This window comes from Dermacentor albipictus, chromosome 6 (assembly GCF_038994185.2).
Source record: "Dermacentor albipictus isolate Rhodes 1998 colony chromosome 6, USDA_Dalb.pri_finalv2, whole genome shotgun sequence".
Taxonomy (NCBI): Eukaryota; Metazoa; Arthropoda; class Arachnida; order Ixodida; family Ixodidae; genus Dermacentor; species Dermacentor albipictus.
In genome coordinates, this window is record NC_091826.1 from 16,609,033 (window position 1) to 16,634,106 (window position 25,074).

General features: G+C 47.7%; 1 protein-coding gene across 1 annotated transcript in view; it reads right to left on the reverse strand.

Moving 5' to 3' along the window:
- The window catches only part of LOC135914443 (sodium- and chloride-dependent glycine transporter 2-like), a 44,108-nt gene that overhangs the window by 14,719 nt on the left and 4,315 nt on the right, over positions 1–25,074 (reverse strand). The window contains exons 2-11 of the mRNA XM_065447302.2: positions 20,072–20,193; positions 18,586–18,717; positions 16,670–16,842; positions 16,227–16,411; positions 13,748–13,880; positions 11,729–11,863; positions 10,447–10,550; positions 7,532–7,656; positions 1,966–2,078; positions 67–195 (exon numbers count right to left, since the gene is read on the reverse strand). Coding sequence (XP_065303374.2) covers positions 67–195; positions 1,966–2,078; positions 7,532–7,656; positions 10,447–10,550; positions 11,729–11,863; positions 13,748–13,880; positions 16,227–16,411; positions 16,670–16,842; positions 18,586–18,717; positions 20,072–20,192 — 1,350 coding nt within the window. The 5' untranslated portion in view covers position 20,193. The remainder of the gene's footprint in view (positions 1–66; positions 196–1,965; positions 2,079–7,531; positions 7,657–10,446; positions 10,551–11,728; positions 11,864–13,747; positions 13,881–16,226; positions 16,412–16,669; positions 16,843–18,585; positions 18,718–20,071; positions 20,194–25,074) is intronic.

Below are 25,074 nucleotides of genomic sequence, written 5' to 3' on the forward strand. Positions count from 1 at the left end.
TCGCGACTGTGACTGCTGAGAAGAGTTGGCAGCTCGTGTACCGCTTGATGCAATGAGTTTCTGTACCTGCGACGCGATGGGCAGCCCCATGACGAAGAAGCAGACGCAGCAGATGGTGGCCACGTAGGTCTCATGGGCACGGCACGCCGGTATCTCGTCTTTCAGCGGGGTCAGGGCGGCCTCCACGAAACCGAACTGCAAGCCGGAACGGAGCCGTGTCATAAGGTCACCTTACAAAACGAGTGTTTGGCTGGGTAAAAAAAAAAAACAGCGTTCGAGGAAAGGTAAGCTGGCTTTGAGAGGCGGCACAAATTGATGACGTCAGAAAATGTCATATCAAAAAAAAAAAATGTTTCCAGCCCATAATCTGTCGTTGGTCCGCTGTGTGTGAGGCATGGTGCCGCCGACGTGCTGTCGCGCTAGTTGTTTTGACACAAATACCATAGTGATTATGTAATGACTTTGAAACGAGGAGAGACATGAATGGTACGTTAATTTCAACTGACGTTATACTTCGAAATGTGACGTAGTCGTACCTGAGCTCGGTAACACAGACCACACGCGGAAGCGAGATATGTGCTGTGATTCTGCCTCGTATTTTTTCCCATTCTTTTTTTGTCATTGACCTCACGTACAAATGTGTCACATTCCGAAACAAAATTTCGCTTGAATATAGCGTAGCGTCCATGTCTGCCTTTCTCGCAATGTGCGTCGCATAAGCACTATGGTACCTGTGCTGTCGTCGCCGTATGGGAGCCAGGCACTGGTCAGACTGCGTAGCGGCTGTTTCGGCTTCCTGGAAGATCTGCCTACGCCAGCAGCTGCTTGGGCTACGACGGAAACGAGACGATTTTCTGAACAGCAACAAACGCACGCACGTTTAGTGCCTTACTTGAACTAGATGCACGCTGCCACCTGATAAGCGTATTGCCCGATACATGTCATCGTTCGAACGCCTACACGGCCACGTCCGGTCTGGAGCGCCTGCCTGCTCAGAGTGGTCGTGACAGCGCATACATAGTTCTACTATGAAGGGTGTTCTTTAACGCGACAGCGTTAAGGGCTCCGTGTCGCGGAAAATCCGGTGCCTGGCTCCGGCCGTCTTGTGAGCGAAAGCTCATCGCGAACCACGCAGGGCTTCCGCATACAGCAGAGGCGTTACTGAACTAACTGTATTTCTCAAAGTAAAATGATTCAGAAAAAGATCGTAAAGTACGACTTACACGCTTTTACAGACATGACAGAGTCGGATTGTAATTTGAATATACAAGAAAACATCATTCTGTTATGTGGAAAATGAAACACAAATCCGTTTTCCAGTGTTTATACCATTCATAGAGCGTTGCGCCCCGTTCGGTTACTTGCAACGCCATCCAGATGGCGCTCGCATCCGCCCATGCGTAAGGCCACTATATGAAACAAGTTTACCCATCCGTGGCCCACGCAAGAGGCCGAATTTCTACCAGAAAGCTCGCCTTAGTGCATAGCAATCGCCGCCAGGGTTTCCCGGTAGACATTACGGTTACATAAGCTGCAGTTGACGGGAAGCGTGAGAAGCAATCGGAGATCTTTGAATGCCGTCGCGTTCCACTCTTACAGGCGAAGCTTAAGCGTCCTCCAATCTTTTTTTAAAATACAGATTCCTTGCAAGAAAGTAGTGAGCGCAATGAACTTGGCGTTTTTGCAGACGAGTTCGTAGGCGAGGTGGGCATACTTCTCCGCTAACAACGTGAGCTTCAGAAGACTAACAAAAATTTGCTTTTTTATTAATGCCTTGGGGGCAGTTGTCTAAATGGCTAATTTGGAGGCAGTGTGACATTCTCATGCACACTCATCTTTCAAAAATCTTGGAAACCGCACCTAATTCGAGCTATTGCAGAAAAAGAAAGATTTGCAGTGTTTCTTTTATACGAGTGACTGCATACGAGTGAGTCGGCATGTGTACACCTGGACATCGCCGCGTACCTCGGAGTCGATGGCTAGCAGGAAGAGCATGGCAAAGAAGGCCACCGACCAGAAGTGCGGGAACTCAATGAGGCTGAGCGCCTGCGGGTACACCACGAACGCCAGGCCGAACGCTGCACCGAAAAGTGAATAACGCGTTTTCGAAAGGAAAGGAAAGGCGAAGTGACGTGAAGTCGATATGTTACACCTTCAAAACTCTCTGTATGACGTCTCTTCTCCAAAACAAAACAAAAAAAGAAATTATGCAACTGATTAGCGAGGAAAATGCGCCGAAATTACTTTCAATTTATTAAATGCGTACGTATTTCTACGCCTATACGCAACGAGAAAACCCGTCAGTCCGGCCGTCACGTAAGACGATCGCTTTCAAGATAGGGCCCACAGCAACGAGCGAATTCACCTTCATGCTGTCTCTCGCTTCAGCGCAAACTAAGCGGCGAAAACACAGGCTGGTACTGCCGCGCCATGCGCAGCCGCCGCCGGTTGGCCACCTTTTATACTGGTCCGACACCGATGGATAAGGCGCTAAAGAGCGTTAACGGTTTATAATAATGGTAACGTCATCAGCGCACCTGGTGCCGCCACCTACAGTAGTCCGCTTGCGTCAATTCACCTTGCGCCGCCGTCCGCAGCAGTTCATGTCGCCGCTGCGCTGCCGTTTGTACTGGTCGGATCAAGTTTCATAACGTCTACAGTGGCATCGGGTTGCGCGGAGATGAGCAAGTGGCACAATGCCCACGCATACTTTGACAACTCCCAGAAGAGTTTCTGCGTGAATTTTTTTTATTTTGTTAACGGCCTGAATAGATAATTATAGTTGAACACGGGGAATTACGCGATGGAGAATTTTATTTTAAATGCACTCGCTTTATCTGTTGTGACATTTCCGAAGGCCTCAACATCCACAATCGCGTCGATAGCAGAAAGAAGCTGATTTCAGACGTTGCTAGTGGAGCACCAGTGTCGGATCCATGAAGCTGTAGTTTTGAGTGTGGTCTGTGTAGGTTGAGAGGTACAATATCCTCTCGTTTGTTAGATGTGGGTTTGAAGAAACTATTATTATTGCGATAGCGATTCTATTGACAGTCCAGGCGAACTTTCACCGTCGACGGCGCCGTGGTGTTCCGCGTCAAGTCCAACTTCGATAAGATCGCGGCCGCGCACCGTATATTGTAGGTGCGAGTGAAAGCGCGCGAGGGTGAGCCGAGGAGAATGGTTGCTCGATCTGGCGCTCGTAGGGGAGGAAGGTGGGGAGTAAGCGCGTCGTCTTCCGCCGCGATCAAGTCAGCCGGGAGGGGGCGTTACTCAGATCGCGGCTGCGTACGGCGCAGATCAGCGCGCGCTTAACTTGAAAGTAATCTGCGGTGGGTACAAAGTCTACACTCTAAGAACAGTTTACACCCTTTGGCGTGCCCCTTCTGCCACACAACAATAATCGTCATCTGCCTTGATGCGTTTCCTTTCTTTAACGCTGCGAGCCCGGAACTTTCCAGTAACGAACGGCACGCGCGTTATCAGAAGGGGCACTCCAAAGGGTGTAAACTGTTCTGCGCTGATAACGCGCGTGCCGTTCGTTACTGGAAAGTTCCGGGCTCGCAGCGTTAAAGAAAGGAAACGCATCAAGGCAGATGACGATTATTGTTGTGGGGCAGAAGGGGCACGCCAAAGGGTGTAAACTGTTCTTAGAGTGTAGGCGCGCCGAAGGCTGATGGCTACATGTGCGCTGTGCTCTCGCCGCTTAGTTCGTGTGCAGCGAGAAACAGCACGAAGGGCAATTCGCACGCTACTGTTGCCGCTCTTGCTCACGCCAGCGTTCCGACATCGAGTGGCCGCGGTCATCGAGTGAGATGTGTTGATTTTTGCCTGTGCCCGCGTGATACCAAATTAATTTCATTAGTTTACGCATGTTTACAGCTATACTTCTATAGCTGTTTATAGCACTCTGTCCTGCGAAGGCACCTGTCAGTGATTACCTTGACACTATTTCAAAATGGGGCCTAGAAACAACAATCCGTTGTGCCACACGCCAAGAATTTTTGGCTGATAGCCTTACGGTTTCATGTACCGACCACATAAATGTGCGGTCATGTAATCTAGTTATTAATTGCACGGTAGTTCAAACAAAACTAGCTGATCACTAGTTCGTTTGTACTTATCTAACACAGTCATCTGTCACCATTGCTTCTAGCGCCTCCAAGAAAGAAATTTCGATAAATGATCCAAGGTTATTTGATAGACCAGTCCAACAATACGACTGGCACAGTTTTCTATCAACCGTGCCCCGTCTGAAATTTACCAAAAATTCGTTGCTCTTTTCGATGACTTTAGGAGAGAATCCACTCGAATTACAACAGTTAAACAGCGCAGCGCTAATGATGGTTGGATGTCAGCAGAAATTGTTGCTGCTGTAAAAGATATGCTTTGGAGTCTGTGTCGCCGAGCCCCTAACTGCAACACACTTCGTTTAAAATTTAAACTTTGCAGAAACAAAGTTAATGCAGCTATACGCCTCGCTAAACGTAATCACTTTCGCAACAAGTTTAGGAATGCCCGGTTTGACAGCCGTAAAACCTGGTCCCTAATAAATGACCTCAGAGGTGTTCGTAAAAAACTACGTAACGATAGCTACTTTCTTTCCCACTTTTCATCTGATGGCCAGAGTATAGCAAATGATTTTAATAATTTCTTTTCTAGAATATCGGGTTTTTCCCAGACCACAGATACATGTACACTAAAAACAAGTAACCTGCAATCGGCTTATCTACCGTTGCTTACTGACTCTGACCTAAAAACAATTCTTTTTAGTCTTAAACTCAACAAGGCCATAGGTACCGATGACGTCTCCGTCATCGAGCTTCGAAGAAACTACAGCTACATCAAGGCCGTTTTGATAGCAATAATTAATCATATCTTGTCATGTGGCTTTATTCCCGTCAGACTGGAAACGGCAATCATTATACCACTCTATAAGAAAGGATCTCAAGGCAAAGTTGAAAACTATACCGCCCTTTATCAGATTTACCTTGCATAACACAAATTTTAGAGAAACATATGCTGCTCACTATGAATAGCTTCCTTGATACTAACAACACGTTATCACCGCAGCAATACGGCTTTATAAAAGGCAAAGGCACTCAGGCACTTTTGGATGATTTTTCAGATTTCCTGAATTTCTGTTTCGAAAGTAAACAGGTAGCGTGCGCATTGTTTTTGATGTAAGCAAGGCATTTGACAGTGTCTGCCATGATTTGTTGTTAAAAAAGCTTTCGATGATGGGATTCCGTGGTTTGTTTCTGTCCACTTCTCGATAATTTTCTCCGGGACCGGTTTCAGTACTTCTCAATTCAAAACTTTCACAGCAGCCTTTCGCCAATCAAAGCCGGTGTTCCACAAGGTTCAGTATTAAGCCCTCTTCTATTTAACATTTACGATAATGATCTGTCTAATGCAGTCCCCATTAAGATATTTCAGTATGCAGACGATACAGTGTTAGTTTCTCGTGCAAATCAATATTCTGATGCAGCTTCTCATTTACAAGCAGCGGCAACGAAGGCAATGGACTGGCTCGTCACAAATTTAATCGGCATTAACGTATTAAAAACGCAACTTGTCTGCTTTCGAAGTCCTCTAAAGAGAGTACACTTGACTAGGGAAGTAATATTACATATTTCACATTGCAATCCATGTTCTTGTGATCCTATCAATTAGACATCATCCGTAAAAGATGTCGGTTTGCGTTTTAACAGCGATCTATCATGGAATTCGCATGTTTTCTATGTCTGTCAGAGGATTCGCTCAGTGCTTTGCTTACTCTATAAAATCCGTCACCTCATGCTGTTATCAGTCAGGAAAACCACCGCGCATGCGTTGTGCTACAGTGTTGTCCAATACGGAATAACTGCCTACGGACATTGTGCTCTTCGATGGCGAAAGAATTCACTCACCAACGCGCTCCCTTTTAAAAGTTATAGGTTATGACTTGTGTCTTGAAGGCAACACCGACATTTTTAAGCTATTATCAATGCCAGATTTTTCTTCGGTTTTACTGCATACAATAGCCCTGCAACATTTCAGGGACAATAGTTATAAAGTACCTTATGTAACTCTCCGTAGCCTTAGACCAAGATGGCGTTATAAAATACCTCGTTGTGCAACAAGATACCGCAAAAGAACGCGCGAATACTATGTTCCTGCGTTGCTTAATTATTTACCTTGTAACGTGCTGCAGTCTACATCAAAATACAGGCTCAAGAAAGCACTAAAACGTGCGGATTTGGGCGGTTATAATACATAAAGAAATAGGCCTCACTTACCTCCTCCTGTGTTACGCTTAAAAATTGGCTTTGGTCAAAAATGTGACGAGACCGTTTGTTTCCGCAAAGGTTTCATGGAGCATTTCCGTTTTTTTTTTACTCATTCTGTTGTTTATAATCATGTACTAATTTTCACTGTGCCATGCAAACTAATCGTGTGGCATGGTGATAATTGTACGCGCCAGATGCACTTCTCAAACCTGTGTGTGTGCATATACGTACATGTATTATAAATGCGTATAATGTGTGTATCAGTGTATGTATATACATTTATCCCTTCCCTGTATTTCTTTTTTTTCTTTTTTTCCTTGATATTGTAACATTTTGTATGCTGACTGTCACGCTCTGCCAGTCAAGCCCAATGTGGCTTTGGCAGGCCTGATGAATGTGTTAGGTTTTATAGAAAGAATAAGAGATTATTATTATTATTATTATTATTATTATTAGTAGTAGTAGTAGTAGTAGTAGTAGTAGTAGTAGTAGTAGTAGTAGTAGTAGTAGTAGTAGTAGTAGTAGTAGGAGTAGTAGTAGTAGTAGTAGTAGTAGTAGTAGTAGTAGTAGTAGTAGTTATTATTATTATTATTATTATTATTGTTATTATTTGCTATCGCAAATGGTGCTTCGCCTTTCGGGCGAAACTGCGAATTTTTTAAACAAGCGTAGGCAGGAGCATTTATCGCGTGATTCGAGACTTTATGCAGGAAACATTTCTCACGTCAAAAACGTGATACTTTTGACGTCCGTTCTTTACATGACGAGTTTAGTGATACTTTGGCGCAATAGAATGCGTGTGGACTGCGGTAAAATTCATTAAAAGGTTACTACCTTTACTTGCGTTTGTTTTGCGGATGAAGCGCATTCCCTTATTTTCATGTTAAGCAGTCGATTACTGCTGCCTCAGCCGCAAATTGCAAAACATTGTGACGTCATGGGAAGCTTCTCCTGCAACTACAAGGCCGAATCGCTGCACAATTCTTTGCACTTCGCGTCTTTTTCCAGTTATATGATGAGATTGCGTTGTTAGTTAATGTTGCTTATTTCATATTGTAGAACTATATTCCTCAACAAGATAGGTCATCACCTGATATGTTTGCCTATAGGCCAAACGGGCAACTCTCGGCTGCAGCCCTCGGTTAGTCACTAATTTCATATTCCAGAGCTACGGGCTTAGCGATACTTGACCAACTACGTTTTTTCTTGGTGTTCTTTTACTCTGGGCTAGCCAGACACTACAAGTGCCCCGGGCATCTCACCGGACTGAACAACATCCGGCACGGGCACGTCAAGCTGTTGCGCCATGTTGCCCAAAACAGAGAAGATGACGACGCCGCCGAAGATGCTGATGAAGGAGTCCGTCGCCGCGATGATGTACACGTCCCTGCGCGAAAGCGATCGAGGCGTGAACGACAGGGATATTAGCAATTTTGCAATGTGTTCATGGGGACTGGTTGGTTGATTGACTGATTGATTCATAGGGATCCAAAGCAACAGTGACGCTATGAGAGACGCTACAGTGGAGGGCTGTGAATGAATTTTGACCACCGAGCGTCTTTGCGTTTCGTCCCCTTCGAGACCGCAGTGGCCGGGAATCGAGCCCGTAACCTCGAGCTCGGCGTCAGGATGTCGTAGTCACTAAGCCACCTCCGCGGGTTTAGCTGCTAGAGAAGCGTACTATATTACAACATCACGAGACACGAGCGAAGAAGTGTAGTTACTTGCTTGTGCCGAGTCATCCACTGTTAAATGCTAAGCATACTAGGCGAATCGCGAAGTCCTTGCCCCCCCAGCTCCCCGTTTTTTTTTCCGCCGAATTAGAGCTGTAAATGCGAAATGAACAAATCCATTCCCAGCGGTGGACCTTTCTCCGCAGCACGGCGCTGCTGTCAGTTATTGAAGATGGCAGTTGTGCTTCACACGTCCACGGCGTACGAGCAATGGAGTGTGATTCGTTTTCTATAGAGCAAGGGTCAAATGCCCATCGACATCCACAGGGAAGTGCAGCCCACGTATGGAGAAAGGTGTCTCGCTTTGTGAAGTGTGAGGTGGTAGTGTTGCGAGTTCGCAAAAAGGCCCTGAAGACTTTCATGACAATGAGCGTTCGGGGAGGCCACGTGCGTCTGACTGATGACAACATTTCCCGCGTGGATGCTATGGTGAAAGCGTATCGGCGTGTGCACCTCAAGGACATATTCTGGGAGCTTGGGATTTCGTATGGGAATGTTTACGACATCGTTCAGGGGTCCTTAGAGTACCGGAAGGTTCCATTTCGGTGGATGCCTAAGCAGTTGGATGACGTGAAAAAACGCAAACGAATTATTGCTTCGCTGTATCATCTGCAACGGTATGCCAAGGAGGGTGAAAGCTTCCTGGACCACATTGTTAATGGAGATGAAGCGTGGACACTGCATTTCACGCCGGAATCGCAGCAGCAGAGCATCTGGTTTCGCCTGTGACAAAAAAAAAAAACCGTTCAGTGCCGCTTGTTGGGAAAGAGATGTTAACGGTCTTCTGTGATCGCCAAGGACCACTCCTGCTTAATTTCACGCCACAAAGTGCGACCATAAATGCCGACAGTTATTGTTCCACCCTGTCACTTCTCCTGGCTGCCATGAGGCGAAAACGCCAAGGGATTGTCGATGTGAACAACGTGGTTATCCTCCGCGACAATGCGAGGCCTCATGTGACAATCAGCACCGCCGACAAGCTCAGGTCATTTCACTGGGAGAGTCTGGACAACCCACCACACAGTCTGAACCTCGCCCTTATAGTGATTTCCACGTTTTCGGATCGCTGAAGAAGTTCCTGGCAGGATAGCGATTCACGTGCAACGGTGAAGCTAAGCAGCAGTTAGACGGTGCTTCCACAGTCAGCCGGACGAATTCTACCACAGGGGCGGATCAAATTTAGTACAATTATGGGGATTATGTCTGAACCGATGTGGGGCCTATGTGGGAAAATATTGTAAGGTACATAGAACAACAAGTATATTTGTAATTAACTGTATCTACCTTATTTTGGCTAATAAAGAATAGGGCAAATATTTCTGATTCACCCTCGTATTTATGGTCTTCTTCTGCAGTACGAATTTTGTAATATATACCATGCAAATCACCGAGCTTTCCTTTACTCTAAATTCGCTTAAGGGTAACACTGATCTCCTTTGCCCAAAATTTTTGCTCCATGCGCATCTCACCACCGACAAGTTCACCGCTATATACTTCTATTGTGGATCAACGGCATTTAATGTTGCAGTTTGATACTTTGTGACACTGAAGTAGTATACTGAAGACGTCTCACATAAATACGTAAAGCGGGGAATTTTTTTTTTCAGACCAAGTTTCATCTCGTCTGGCAGAGAGTTTTGAGAAAAATTCTCGTCCTGGTGGTTAAAACACAGGATATAGTCAGTCACCCACCCGCGGCTGCTCACAGTGGCCATAGCGTTCTGTCGCTGATCACGAGGTCGTGGGTTCGATGCCCAGCCACGGCGGCCACATCTTGCGCAAACACTCGCGTACCGTACATTGCAAAAGGATAGACAGTTGCGCGAGTTGGTACGGTAACATGATCTTGGCTTCTAGTGCGAAGTGAAACACGGACACAGAAAGGAGCAGACAGGACGAGCGCTAACTCTCAACAAAATTTTTATTAAAACGAAGAACATATATATAGGTGATTGCAAAAACCGTAGCATATATAAGAACATGACAAGGTAAAAAACATCGGTTAAACATATCAGGGGGTATGGAAGTCTTTTTGTTGTATGGAATCTTTTTTTTTGTTCTTTGACTTCCATACCCCCTGATATGTTTAACTGATGTTTTTTACCTTGTCATGTTCTTATGCTACGGTTTTTGCAATCACCTATATATAAGTTCTTCGTTTTCATAAAAATTTAATTGAGAGTTAGCGCTCGTCCTGTCTGCTCCTTTCTGTGTCCGTGTTTCACTTCGTGCTAGAAGCCAAGATCATGTTACCGTACATTGGGTGCACGTTAAAGAACCCCCCAGCCAGTTGAAATCAGTTCGGAGCAGCCCACATCGGTGGCGGCTCTTATAGCCTACGAGTTTCTTTGCGGTATTCTTCTATCGTATTTCTATCCTTCAATCTGATCGCACGCAGTTGCGGGACAATCGCCAGTGTTAAAGAATATGGAATACTGCCTTACCGAACGATGTTGTTGCTGAAGTCGTTGTAACTTGCGAGGCACATGTTCAGGCCCTGGGCGAGGCTGATGGAGAAGAAGATCTGCACGGCCGCGGCTCTCCATGTCTTCACGGAAATAGTACCGAAAAAATAAATTGAAAGAGGTTCGGGGAGGGTATCGACAATAGAGCACGCGAAAAGGTGATTCTGTTTCTACAGTTAGATAAACTGCTAAAGCATTTTACTCTGGATCGAAAGGAGAACACGTAAACGCACACTCTTTGTTGACCATTCACTCCGACCCACTGCTCCGGACTTCTGTAACTATTAGTATACCGATACCAACAATTACATGGAACAGCAATTATTTCGCGATTAGGATGGTTGCGGTTGCACTCCGGATCCTTAGTTCACTGCGGTGTTTGACAGTGTTTTAACATAGTGTTAGATTACCGTTTATTAGGAGCGATGCAACTTTTTTTTTAACTTCCGAAAGATTTTGTGCGCATTTTTTTTTCATGTTGCTGGTTTGTTTTAGCCTACATTTCGCGCAGCAAGAGTGAACTTTTGTAAAAATTCTCGTCGTTTAATAAGATTCTTGGCATTTTTGATTGTTTGGTTCTCCCGGAAAGAGAAACAAAGAAAAAAATCATTTTATGCGCACCTTGACATCACAGCAAAGGACTGTTGCACAGAGGTGAGTGCGTGCGCTGTCCGTTGGCACGTAAATGTCCGGACAAACCATAGAAACAAAGAATGCCAACTGTTGTATTAAGCAAGCAATTATATGGGGTTAGTTGGTGCAATTAACACGGGATTAAGGTTAGTGTGCAGCCTCCTGCTTCGTCGATGCTGTGATCGAGCCAACTTCGCGCTGCCTGTTATCATGTTGTATCAAACGCCGCAGATCGAGAAATGCAATCCCGTTGTAAAATTTGAGTGAAAGACCAAAACATTGGTAAACGCAAAAAAATTGTATCAATCATGAACTGTGTCAAGTCAAATGTGTCAAATGAACTGTGTCAAGTCAACGTTCCGGCAGTCGGACTTGTCTTTCTCAGGGCAACTGACTAAGACGCTTACCAGCAGAAGTGCCCTTGTCGAAACGTTGGCTCCCAGTCTGACGCATCCCATTGTTCAACCATTGTCGGTTGCTTCGCCTCCATCTTCTTGCGAATATACGCGCATGTCTTGCTTGATCAACAGTGCTTGAATAAGGGTATCTTTAAGGCTGGAGCCAACGCTTCGATGCAGGTCATTGCATACGGGACGATGTCATGCATCGTGCGAGAAGCGGCAATTACCTTGAAGAGCTTGAGCTTCTCCCACTGCGGATAGAAGTAGTAGTAGAGGCCGTTGCCCGCTCCTTCCAGGGTGATGCCCCTCAGCATCAGCACGCCCAGTATGAAGAACGGAGTGATAGCCGTGAAGTACGACACCTGAGATGCGGGAGTGCAGAGAGGGGAGCTTTACTGCCTCAAATACTCAAAGCATGATTACAAAGACGGCGCCGAATAAAGCAACACACGAAGAAGGGGAACACGAGACAGCACGTAGGCAAGGCGCCTACGTGCTGTCTCGTGTTCCCCTTCTTCGTGGGTTGTTTTATTCGGCGCCGTCTTTGTAATCATGCTTAACCAACTAGCCCACCAACAGTTACTAGCCCACCAACAGCCCACCATCAGTTACTCAAAGCAGATAGGACAGGAATTTACAGGAATTTGATATAATAAACAGTGTCGAGCACCGTTTATTGCTTCGCCTCTTTTATTCCAGCTTCCAACCTAACAATCCTGGGATCTTATTAAGCAATCAAGTGGCCGAACAAGGGATGACTCGGAGGCTGGAGCCAACATTTCGGTTACGGGGACAAGTCTCTTTGCTGAAATGTTGGCTCCAGCCTCCGAGTCATCTCTTGTTCGACCACTGAATGAAGGGCCCAAGGTACGTTAGGTCATGGTATGTTAAGTGTGGTTAGGTGAAGCAGGTAGGTGAGGGAAGTCTAGAATGGAGTAGAAAGTCCTAGTTCACATCCAGGTGTTCCTCATTTTGTAGGGGTGTAGGAGTTCGTCAATCACTACTCCAGGGTCGCGTATCTCTACGAGGTAGAGAGTTTAACAAGGACTGTCACGGGCACACCCGCGTAGCGCCCCCATTACCCCAAGTGGTAAAGGTTTCAGGAGACTCTCCGACTGTCTTGCAAAAGGGCGAGTGGTCCTCTTGTCAGCCTTCGCAGGAACTGCGAGAGCCGTGCTGTCACGGAGTGCCCTGAACGTCACAATTACTCTTTAAATACAAGTTACACCAAATAAATTAATTGTACTTGACTCTCGACAACAATGCATTCATGATAATTGCACGCACTAAAAAAAAGGAAACTCTTATGCGCAAAGAAAAACGAAGCAGCAAGACATTCGCGGGGGCGACAGAGCACGAACGCCAGCTGCATACATGTCGACAACTTTAGCACCAAGTGGTGCAGTGCTTGCTCGCGCTCCGATATAGGGGTAGATTTCTCCAGAATAAACCCTACGCAGTTTAATTCAGACGTCTTCATTCGTGACAGTGGTACTGAAGCAAAGACATCTTGCCTGTCGATCCTTCTTTTTTTTTTCTATTATAATACGATCTGTTACCTTGTAACCTTTGCACAGAAGCAACCTATTCGCCCGACTTACAGCTACTTTCATTTGTTGTACTGTTGAACATTGTGCAGTTCGCGCCTGTCGTCTCAACTTTTGCTTGTGTCATCGAGACTCTGCAACACATTTGGTTAAGAGCCGTCTTTTTCACATAATGCAATGTTGCACTGCGTTTTTCACAGCTGAGGTTGCCGCATGCAGAGGCGGACTTCGCATTGCTGTTTCACATGCGCCCGTCGCGGCGGTTCCGATTTTCGCATTCTCGAGCACCTTGTGGGAAACTGAACTAGGGGGTAGGCTTAATCAGTCCGCTTCAGTGAAAAAGTAGAAACTGTTATTACGAAACACAGTTTCGTATTTGAAATCACGTTACTCTACAAAAAAATAATAATAAACAGGCAGAGGGGCCACAGTGACGCGCCCCAACGATCCGAGTTGTTATTGATTCCTCGTCCACGCCCCATAATGCAGCGCAGTTCAGCATTTCTGAACACAGAAAAATCGCACGCGCGAAGGAGCCGACGGCGCATTTGCCACACCTGCGAAATCGCAAGGGCGAAATCGCATTATGTGAATTAGGCTTGGGAAACCTCCTGTCTGATACGCGTCCTCCTCAACGACATTGCCGACAGTGGGTCAGAATAAAAACGCAAGAACGCCGGACCACGTGGGCGAGCTCACCTTTCCTGAGGAACGGACTCCCTTGAAGACGCAGAAGAAGACGACAACCCACGATGCCGCCAGGCCGATCACCAGTCCTATCTGTACGCGTCCCAGGTTGTGTACGCCGCTGCTCACGCCAAGCACGAAGTTCCTGGACAAGCGAGGGACTTGCGTTATGTTCGTCAACTCCGGTGTGACTTCACAGACGCCAACCCTTTAGCTCACGACCAAACTTGATACTGCCTATTCAAATACACGTGGAACGCAAAAATGCCATTATAAGAGAACCGTTAGACTGATTTCAATGGCATTTGTTACACTTGAGAGAGGAAGTTATAGTGACTGTAAGAAACATAATTATGATTTATGACCTGGAATGTATTACAAAAAGAAATGCTGGAAATTCGCAAAGCAAAATAAATAAATAAATTGAGTCACAAAGTTTACAAATTCCTACCTCTACACAAAAAACAGACGTCGTCTTCTGTAGCCTGGATGTTTTGGAGCATATGAGGTGGGCGAATATGATGAGCGAGCTTACGCGAAAAGTGTTAGTGTTTACTAGGGTTTTGCGAATATCCCACTCACAAATTAGTAGCATATTTCATAGCGGTGTATAACGCTATAATTTTGTCCGCTTCACTTGTGTCCGTAAGATGCACTTTACAAAATTGTGTAATCGTTTTTTATCGCCGAGCTGCAAAGTTGAAAACTTTGTCCTGAATGTTTTTTTCGCTGTTGCATTATTCATAAATTTTTGTTAAAAAGTGACGCGTAAATTACAAAATTTGCTTCCTTAAATCGGTGGATTTTAAGCTTTTATTTGAATCGCAACAGACCTGATCAAATTCGGTGCAGTGGGTGCCGAGAAAAAACAATTTCTTCATTCCGATGTACAAATAGGAGCTTATAATTGACGCATTTGGACGCACATTGATTTATTATGCGCAATAGAGACAAACACATCGCTTTCAACTCTTTATGTGACAGTAACTTGACTATAATTCAATTTCATTTTCTCGAGAGTTGCATTCACTACAGTGCGGCGCGCTCCCTCCCTCAACCCCGTTGCAAAAATTGTACTTGACATTTAGTTGCACACCAACATAAACACTTTTGTAGGTATCAAAAGTGTTTCTGTCAATACAAAAATACAATTAGTCAATACAAAAACACTGAAATTTCTACAGTGACATTTGTACAACCAATTTGGCCGAATATTTCAATTCCATTCTCTCGGGAGTTGCATATGCAACTCCTGAGAAAACTGAATTTAATTTTTCACGCCTACACGGCTTGTTCACTGAACCGTTTTTCTTGCGAAACTGAGCTTCACCTCGAGAGATCTTCTATATTATATTGAAAAAGTCAATAGAAACTCATTCCAAAATTCTTGCAGTGACTTTTATGATAGTGAACTATGATGTCCCTTTACTCAAGCGGAGTGAACATATCTAAGCGAAGTGCCGCAAAGCAATGCGTCACCTTTCGACAGCACACGTCGCAACATTTCCATGTAGACAAGCTATATGTTTGTAAGGGAACGTGCATAGTACGCAGGCGATGAGATCCATCGACAATGTACACACTTTTTTTTTCATCGCTTGCCGCTTTGACCAATTATTTCCGCAAGGTAACTTTGGAAGCATGACCACGCCAATGATTATTGCCTTCAGAGATCATTCGTGCCAGCCTAATTTGTAAAAATAGTTTGAACTGAAGAACGGTAGATTGGGCGAGTTGGTGGATTTCCATAATGCTTAGAAACAGCGCTACCGATACAGGGCACAGAAAAGAGAACGGGACACGCACGGCGATGACATACAAGTGCGTCTGCAGTTGTCCCATTCTCTTTTCTGTGTCCTGTGTCGCTGGCGCTATTTGTAAGCCTTATGAAGAATTGTGTTTACTGACTGTGACTGCAGCGTTGACGCATCTTCGCAAAGCTGAAGCTCTTGGTGGGCCAATGTAGGGGCTCCCTAAGGTGCAATTCGGCCGATACCGAAGACAATGCACTTGTCGGCTTCACACATGAGGAAAAAGTCTCTCGCTTCTACTGAAGTCCGCTCCAGTTGTTCCCGTTTAGCACAATGAACAGAAATTGAGGAGGCAAAAGCCACTCCTTTGCAGCACATAAGAGCTCATTACTGCCCGCCGCGGTTGCTTAGTGGTTATGATGTTGGTCTACTAAGCTCGAGGTGGCGGGATCGAATCATCGGCCACGGCGACCGCATTTCGATGAGGCGAAACGGGAAAACACCCGCCTACTTAAAGCTGCACGTTAAAGAATCCCAGGGGGTCTAAATTGCCGGGGTGCCCCACTAAGGCGTGCCTCATCAGATCGTGGTTTTCGCACATAAGGTAACCCCATAATTTAACTTTTAGGAGCCCGTTACACTTGCTGTTGACCATGACTTCAACAGGTGAACTCGGTACTAGCCACGAGGAACGCATGAAGTGGCCATCAAAAATAAAGGTTCGGGCAAAAGTAACCAACTCGTAGAACTCCTCAGGCGCTGTGACGATCCTTTCGGTGCAGTTGGCGAAGTAGCCGGTGAAGAGCTTCTCGGGCACAAGCACGGAGCCGTTGGCGCCTCCGAGCACCACGCTGGTTGCCATGTCCGTGCCGTTCTGTTTTAGGTACATCTTGTACAGCGTCTTGTTCACGTAGTGGCAGGCTTTCTGCGTCAAAAGGCAGACAATCTCTCAGAGGAATGCTTGATGCGCAGTGCGTTTCGATGGCACGATATAGCATCGGCGTCGCACTGACGTCACAGTGACGTACCAGCGCTGAGGGTTTCAGCTCGAAACTAAAATGAAACTTCTACCTTCAGTTGCTCGTCTAATAATAAACTATTACCGCTTTTTTAAAGAATTCGTGAACTTATTCAGTGTTCGTATTCTGCGTCCCTTTTATTACGAGGTGCGTCGGAACCTCACCAAGGGGTTCGTCGAGTCGAAGCAGTCATCATCTGCCCAGGCGGGGTCACAGCGGGTCCAGGGAAGCTCCTCGCTGGTGAACGAGTACCAGAGGAAGTTGAGCGCGTACGAGAGCAGCAGGTTGTAGTAGAGGCAGATCACGAAGCACGTGTACACCATGGCCCAGCCGACGCCTGCGCGGTCGCCGTTCACGAAGAGGCGGCATGAATGAAACCATATGCGGACTTTTTTTTCTTCTTCTACGTGGTTATCTGCAGGACAGTGCTTTATAGCACAGGGATGGTTTATTTTTATCTCTCTTAAAATTGCGAAAAAAAAAAAAGAAATGCGCTCACCGCTGATCGGTTCTTGCTCAAGTTTTGTAGGAAGATCGCATTTTATGGTTCGGATCTTTCAATGTAGCACCACGAGGTTTCCGTATGAAGTCCCAAGGGCGATAAAAATCGTCGCCGCGCGCCGTATGTTGCATGTGCGAGTGAAAGCGCGCGAGGGCGTGCCAGTGATCTTAGCTCAATCTCGCGCACGCCAGGGAGGAAAGAGGGGACGAAGCGCGCCGTCCTCTTTCGCGCACAAGGTTGCGGGCGGGGGTGACGGGAGGGCAGGCGTTCTCCTCTGGGCGGCCCGGACGGCCACGCGCGCCCGCCCTGGCCGCTGTATATTGAAAGCCATCGGCGGTACGGGGATAAGAGTCCGCCGTGTCCTGTGTTCTTGCGGCTTAGTTCGCGTTGTAGAGGCAGCGCGAAGGTAAATTCGCTCGCCGCTGCTGCCGCGATGCCCACTCCAGCGTTTCGACAGCGAGTTTCTGTGATCATCGAGTGAGATTTGTTCATGTTTGCTAGCGCGCGTGTGACACCGTGCTTGTTAGTTTAGTTAGTGTGTCTGTATTTACAAGTTTATATGGTCCACAAAGCTATCTTCCTAACTTCGTATAGCTGTCCACTAATTTGCTGTCGCAATCGATGCTCCGCCTGTCGGGCCAAACTGCGGCTTCTTTGTTACACAGAGCACAGGTGCACACATCTGGTCAGGCCTACGAAGTTTATATAAGCCAGTTCGCTGGTACTTTCATTCGGCGCACGTATAACCTTTGTAGATATTGTCACGTGGTACACGTGTCAATATAGCCACAAATATATCTGGCGAGATGGCGACCGATCCAGGAGCCACGCCAAATCGGGCAAATCGGGCAAATTATGTAAGGCAAGGAAATCTTCGGTTTAAAACGTACGTTTATGTATTGTTTGTTTATTTGTGGAAGCTGCATCTGCTTTTAAAGATGCTGTCACTATCAGTTTCTTTTAGTTGAACTGTAAACAGCTACTGCCCGCTTTCGATAACGTTGCTGTGTATTTTGCTATGTATCTTGCAATTTATTTTTTATTTTTACTTATTTGATCTAGCTGTCCGTGGTTCAACTGTGTTGCTTTAGCAATTTGTGAAGTGTACTTGATTTATTATTCATTCTTTCCCCAATTATTATCATGGCAAGAATGCTTTTTGGAATACTTGAATTCAATAACATAATTTATTCCAAGATGCCTTTCATGCAAGGAAATATTGCCACCTCAGCGTGGCATCCTGGTGCAACGGATTGCCTTGAATTGCTGTAGCTTCGCATTTGACGAAAAGTCCCTCCTGGTGCAGAAATCAGAACTTTAATCCGCATTAGTTTAGGCCAGTCACTGGTCCATGTGGTCAAGCCAGGAGGTCAGCTGGCGGACACGAATCCGTCGGCAAGCGTCGAAAATAAGAAACCCTTGCATGCTCATCACTCGCGTATAAGTGCCAAGATTATGATACGCGTTCGTTATTAAGGATTCCGCCAACCAATCCCTGCTATGGCGACACTTTCATAGCCATAGCGCATGTTGGCCAGTAGGGTGACCATATATAGGGAACACAGCGTGGGCTCTCACCCCTGGCGAGGGGCACGCAGTCGAAGACCTGGGTGGCGCCGGCGCTCCGGAACTGGCCCATGAGCATCTCCATGTAGAACATGGAGCGGCCCACCACAGTCATGATCAGCAGGTAGGGAAGCAGGAAGGCCCCTGCGGAGGACAGGGTGCCATTGAAATTTGTGAAAGGAGGGCAGAGGATCCGTAAGGACAGCCCTCGGTTAAGGGTCATCAATGATAAGCCACAGCTAAGGCTGAGGACGTCACCTAAAGTGTTTGCAAAGTGGAATGCGCATGAGCAGCGTTTTAGTGATGAATGCGAGTGTTTAAAACGTACTTGCTCTTAGAAACAGTTCTAACGTAAAAAGAAAATCTTTTTTGAGGACACGGGCTCAGGTTTCGTGCTCAGAAGACACTTTATTTGTTCATATAAGCAGGGGGCCTGCCAATTATGATGTCAGTGGACATATTAGCGACGGCAGCCTACCACGGCAAATACGGTAACATTTGTTAATTCGGCCCCAGATTCTGGCAAGTACTCTTCTTGTGAGTGACGTCGTTCCACAGATATTTGCATCTAATTCAATTTATGAACTGACATTAGAACGCATCCTACCCCATTGTTCTGCTTCTATTCAACTCGGCACCATGCGACAGGCGATGTTTTGGCGATACCCTGCTGCCATGAACGTTCTAGCCAAACGTCATTCCGCTGCATGCAGTATATAGGGAGCCCTCAATGTCGCATTAAAGATCTCTCTCTCTCTCTCTCTCTCTCTCTCGCTCATAGCGGCTTTCGAGGCCCCCTATGTTATGCTCCGTCTGTGACGTCATAAACCCATGTGGCGCCGGCGCAGTCGAGAGGAAACGTTTTGTTGAGTAATGGCGAAACCAAACTTTTGCGCCCTGCACATTTCCATCATTATCAGGCCATTTTCATATCCATCAGCGGAAACTCATTCTTTGACAGGCGCCGCACTGACTGCAGAGCGTTCAGTGTTGAAGAAAAAGTGTTCCCACTTGTGGAATGCCAGAAACGTAAGCCTTAACGTGAGCGGAGCTTTGGAAAGCACGCGAAGACACAGGAACTAAACTGCCGGTTTGGGTGAACACGCTGTCTTCGTGAAATATTTCCGGGCTACCTAATAGTTAATCAATAAGCAAGGAATATAAACAAATAGTAATCAATTTTAGGGGAACCACAGACTCAGCATAGCGAGTCTTGAGAACTTTGCACCAGAAGCGACCGAAACTTGAAAAAAGATTTACGAAACTTGCGAAATATACGGCGTCATACTAACGCGAGGCCGCTGTAGTTCCGACACGCGATCTCAAAAGGGAAACGTTGCTCGTCGTTTTCTCCGCTAAACACCATCAATTTCCCGACGGGTAAACGCAAACAGACTTAAGCGTCCCTTAACAACTTCGCGAAAAGATTAGGCGTGTCCTGTGGCACGTCCTTGTCTCACCTCGTCGAGAACCACCGTGCGCGTGCGCACACACTCACCCCCGCCGTTGTCGTAGGCAACGTACGGAAATCTCCAAATATTTCCCAGCCCGATGGACATCCCCGTGCTCGCCAGCAGGAACTCCACATTGTTGGCCCACTTCTGGCGCGGGACCTCCATCCTGTAATAAGTTTACGCCGCACAACAACGTTTGCGTTTTGGAACACAGTGGGCACCTTGCCCTCGTACGTGTCGTTGGAAATTTGCGATTCAATTTTATTATCCAAAATATATGCCTACGTTGATCGTCTCCTTGGCCAGAAGACCGCACCAAATAGCTTAACTGACCCAAGGAGCCACTGTCAGGCGATAGATCCCAAGGAATAACAAAATATGGTCACGAAGTGTCAGGACAAAAGACATGAATAAGACGGTGGATTGGAATTAGTCCAGGAGCAGCATTTCCATCAAATAATGCGTGACAATGAAGTTGAAGGAATATGTCTCTATGTTGAATGCGCACAGTGCGAAAACATTTCATCACAGACATACCGGGAATTTTGGACATTGCGCTGCATGCGGCCATTTGTCGAATTTCATAGCAGTGTACCAGCGTTACTCGATGGGCAGCATTTATACAAATTCTATTTTAAAAGGCTGCCTGAATTCCACAACATTCAGGAAGCAACGTCGAGAGGGTATGCCGTCCTTGTAATATACGCATTTACGGAATTCATCCGTGACTTTCCTGCTTGGGTATAGCAGAGTTTTATTCCTGAGGAAAACATTGCTTTAACACAGCAAAGACGTTACGACTAAGTGCTGCAAATAAGTATGTTATTAAAAGGGCGTACCCTCTGTACGTTGCTAAGTCAAAGTTTCCGTAATTCAAGCGCCCTTCTGAAATATCTTCGAAAATGCTGCCCAAATGATGCATATTTTCATCACCCCACCTACTTATCTGCCGTCTTCCACTGCGCTTACTATCCATCGGCACCCATGCTGTAACTGTATGGCTCACCGGTTATCTGCCCTACGCCTTACATGGCCTGCCCAGCTCATTTTTTTTTTTTGTCTTAATGTCAACTAGAATATCGGCTATCCCTGTTTGCTCTGATTCACACCGCTCTCTTCCTGTCTCTTAACGTTACGCCTAATATTGTTCATTCCATCGGTCCTTGTGCGTTCCTTAACTTGTCCTCAAGTTTATGTTAACCTCCATTTCTCTATATTGACACGTGTATTTATATTTATCGGGCGACCAGGTTTCGCCGCCTAACAAATCTTATCGCACAGCGCGGGACGCGCTTGCATGTATCCGAAGTTTCTGGAAAGGTATCGATGCTTCTATCCGCTGGCTGTTGTCGCCGAACGTTATGTTATCTGATTTAATCGCCTGACGCGAATGGTGTAGAACTTTGTGGAAGGCACGCGGGTCCGAACGATTAGTCTGGAACATTCGACGACTGCTCTATAAAAGCCGACGCGCTTGACCCGCTGATCAGATTTTCGACGATCGCCGACTGTGTTCGCCGGTTTCGTTGTGCTATAAGTGTAGCCTGTTTTGTGGGCACAGGTTCGCCCAATAAAAGCTAGTTTTGTATTCCACCGTACTGCTTCTTTCTTCGCCGTCACTACCACGTGACATCTGGTGGAGGTGCTGGACGTCCATGTACCGGACGCCCCCGACAAGCCGTAATACAAGCCCGGACCGCAAAGACAACACCAGCGCCGTCCCGGAACATCGAGCAAGCCGCCGTCTTCAACAGCTGCCCCCGGAGCACGGACTTCTACCTGAGAAGACCAAGAAGATTGTGGACAAGGCAACCCCAATGGCAGCCCCAGCATCCCCCATCGTGCTGCAGCAGCCCAGGGAACCTCCGACGTTCCGCGGATCAACATTCGAGGACCCGGAAACCTGGCTCGAAACGTATGAGCGGGTCGCTAAGTTTAACAGTTGGGACAGCGACGACAAGCTGCGGCATGTCTATTTCGCATTGGAAGACGCCGCCAGGACGTGGTTCGAGAATCGGGAAGCCACCTTAACGACGTGGGACCTTTTCCGAAGCGGCTTCTTGCACACGTTTACAAGCGTCGTGCGAAAAGAGCGAGCCCAAGCTCTACTAGAAACCAGAGTGCAGCTGCCAAACGAGACGATCGCAATCTTCACGGAGGAGATGGCCCGTCTTTTCCGGCACGCCGACCCGGAAATGTCGGAAGAGAAAAAAGTTCGCTTCCTGATGCGCGGCGTCAAGCAAGACCTTTTCGCCGGACTTATTCGTAACCCACCGAAGACTGTGGCTGAGTTTTCTGCAGAGGCGTCGACGATCGAGAAAACTCTGGAGATGCGCACCCGGCAATATAACCGCCAGGGGCACACGCCGCAGTATGCCATCCAAGGACTACGTTCGGACGACCTTCAAGAGACCATCAGAGCCATTGTGCGAGAAGAACTGCGCAAGGTCCTGCCTTCGTCGCAGCCTCAAGTGGCATCTATCGCCGACATCGTGAAGGAAGAGGTGCACCGATCCCTTGGAGCTCCTGAGGTGCAACCAGAACCACCGCAGCCAGAAGCAATGACCTACGCCGCCGCCGTCGCCCGCCGTCAAGGCCCCCCTGCGCGACCGCGCCAAGGTCCTGCAACACCGCAATTCCGTCGTCCACCGCCGCCGCCGCCAGCGCGCCCACCCGTCGCCCAGCGCACCTATACGAGGAAGACGGACATTTGGCGAGCCCCCGACCACCGCCCGCTCTGCTATCACTGCGGAGAAGCCGGCCATGTGTACCGCCGATGCCCATACCGCGACATGGGACTGAGAGGGTTCGCCGTCAACGCGCCGCGTCCACAGCTTGGGGAGCGCCCACGTGACATTGCCGATTACCTAGCCGCCACTCAGTGGAACTCTCGACGACCGTCCCGTTCGCCGTCACCAGGCCGCTACCTGTCACCGCAGCGCCGTCCATACACTGGCCCAGCCCGGGGCCGCTCTGCGAGCCCATACCCGGAAAACTAAAAGCAGCAACCGATGGAGGTGCGGTTGCTGTTCGTCGAACTGACGAAGATCCTCCGCCGCCGACGAAGACGACGAAGACACCATCTCGACGACATAACGACACGCCGCCGTCCCGACGAAGTCTGGAAGGCAAAACTACACCGACGAAAGACGACTTCGTCGTCTTTCGTCGGTGTAGCTACGCCGACGCCAAGACCAACGACGCCAAGACCATCCAACGCCAAGACCTAACTGCAATGCCAGACAAAGAACAACCGACCTCGACGTGCTTCTCGACGGCCACGCAGTCACTGCCTTAGTCGACACAGGGGCCGATTACTCCGTAATGAGTGGACACATCGCCGCCCAGTTGAAGAAGGTTAAGACCGCATGGGAAGGCCCTCAGATTCGCACCGCTGGAGGACACCTCATCACGCCGACTGGGATCTGCACGGCAAGAATAACCATTCATGACCGGACTTACCCTGCCACCTTCGTTATCCTCCAACAGTGTTCACGAGACGTCATTCTCGGTATGGACTTCCTGGACCAACACGGCGCAATCATCAACCTGAAGTCGAAGTCAGTAACGCTGTCGGAAGATAAAGCAATGCCGCCGGAGAGCCCTCGTAGTCACCACGCCTTGAGTGTGCTCGAAGATCAAGTGAGCGTCCCGCCTCGCTGCAGCATCGTTATTTCGGTCAGCACCGAAACACCCGCTGACGTAGAAGGCGTCATTGAAGGCGACCAACGTCTACTGCTAGACCATGAAATTTGCGTCGCAAGAGGGATCGCTCGACTGCATGGAGGGAAAACTGAAGTGTTGCTGACAAACTTCAGCCAGGAGTTCAAGCACATCAACAAGGGCACGACGATCGCGTACATCGAGGAAATTCTGGAAACAAGTAATGCGTTTGTCCTCTCGGATTCCGCCGCATTTACCCCGACGACCATGGCTCCCGAACCAGACTACGACATTAATCCAAATCTCCCTATGATTAAGCAACAGCAGCTCAGAAGTCTGCTCCGACGATACAAAGGCTGCTTTTCGACCTCATCGCGGATTCGACAAACACCAGTCGCCAAGCATCGCATAATCACCGAGGAATGCGCTCGCCCACTCCGTCAGAGCCCTTACCGAGTTTCGGCGCGAGAACGTGAAGCTATAAGAGAACAAGTCGACGAAATGCTGCGCGACGACATCATCCAGCCGTCGAAAAGCCCGTGGGCATCCCCTGTTGTTCTGGTAAAGAAAAAGGACGGAACCCTACGTTTCTGCGTCGATTATCGTCGTCTGAACAAGATCACGAAGAAGGACGTATACCCCCTCCCACGGATAGACGACGCATTAGATCGGCTCTGCAACGCTAAATACTTCTCGTCCATGGACCTAAAGTCTGGCTATTGGCAAATAGAAGTCGACGAAAGAGATCGCGAAAAGACCGCCTTCATCACCCCAGACGGCCTCTACGAGTTCAAGGTTATGCCATTCGGACTGTGCTCGGCGCCTGCAACGTTCCAGCGCGTGATGGACACGGTTTTAGCAGGATTGAAGTGGCAGACCTGTCTCGTATACTTGGATGACGTCGTCGTCTTCGCCGGAAATTTCGACGTTCACCTTAGGCGGCTGGCAACAGTACTAGAGGCCATCAGGTCTTCAGGACTTACTCTGAAGCCGGAAAAGTGCCGCTTCGCTTACGAGGAGCTTCTATTTTTAGGCCACGTCATCAGCAAATCTGGAGTCCGCCCCGACCCGCAGAAGACAGCTGCTATAGCAAAGTTCCCACAGCCCATCGACAAGAAGGCAGTGCGTAGATTTCTTGGCATGTGTGCCTACTACAGGCGATTTGTCAAGAACTTTTCACGCATCGCTGAGCCGCTGACGCAGCTAACTAAATGCGACGTCGAGTTCAAGTGGGAAACGCCGCAGGCGGAGGCATTTCAAGAACTCAAACGACGCATGCAGTCGCCGCCCGTACTTGCGCACTTCGACGATCACGCCGATACCGAAATCCACACTGACGCCAGTAGCCTAGGCCTCGGCGCCGTCCTGGTCCAGAGAAAAGATG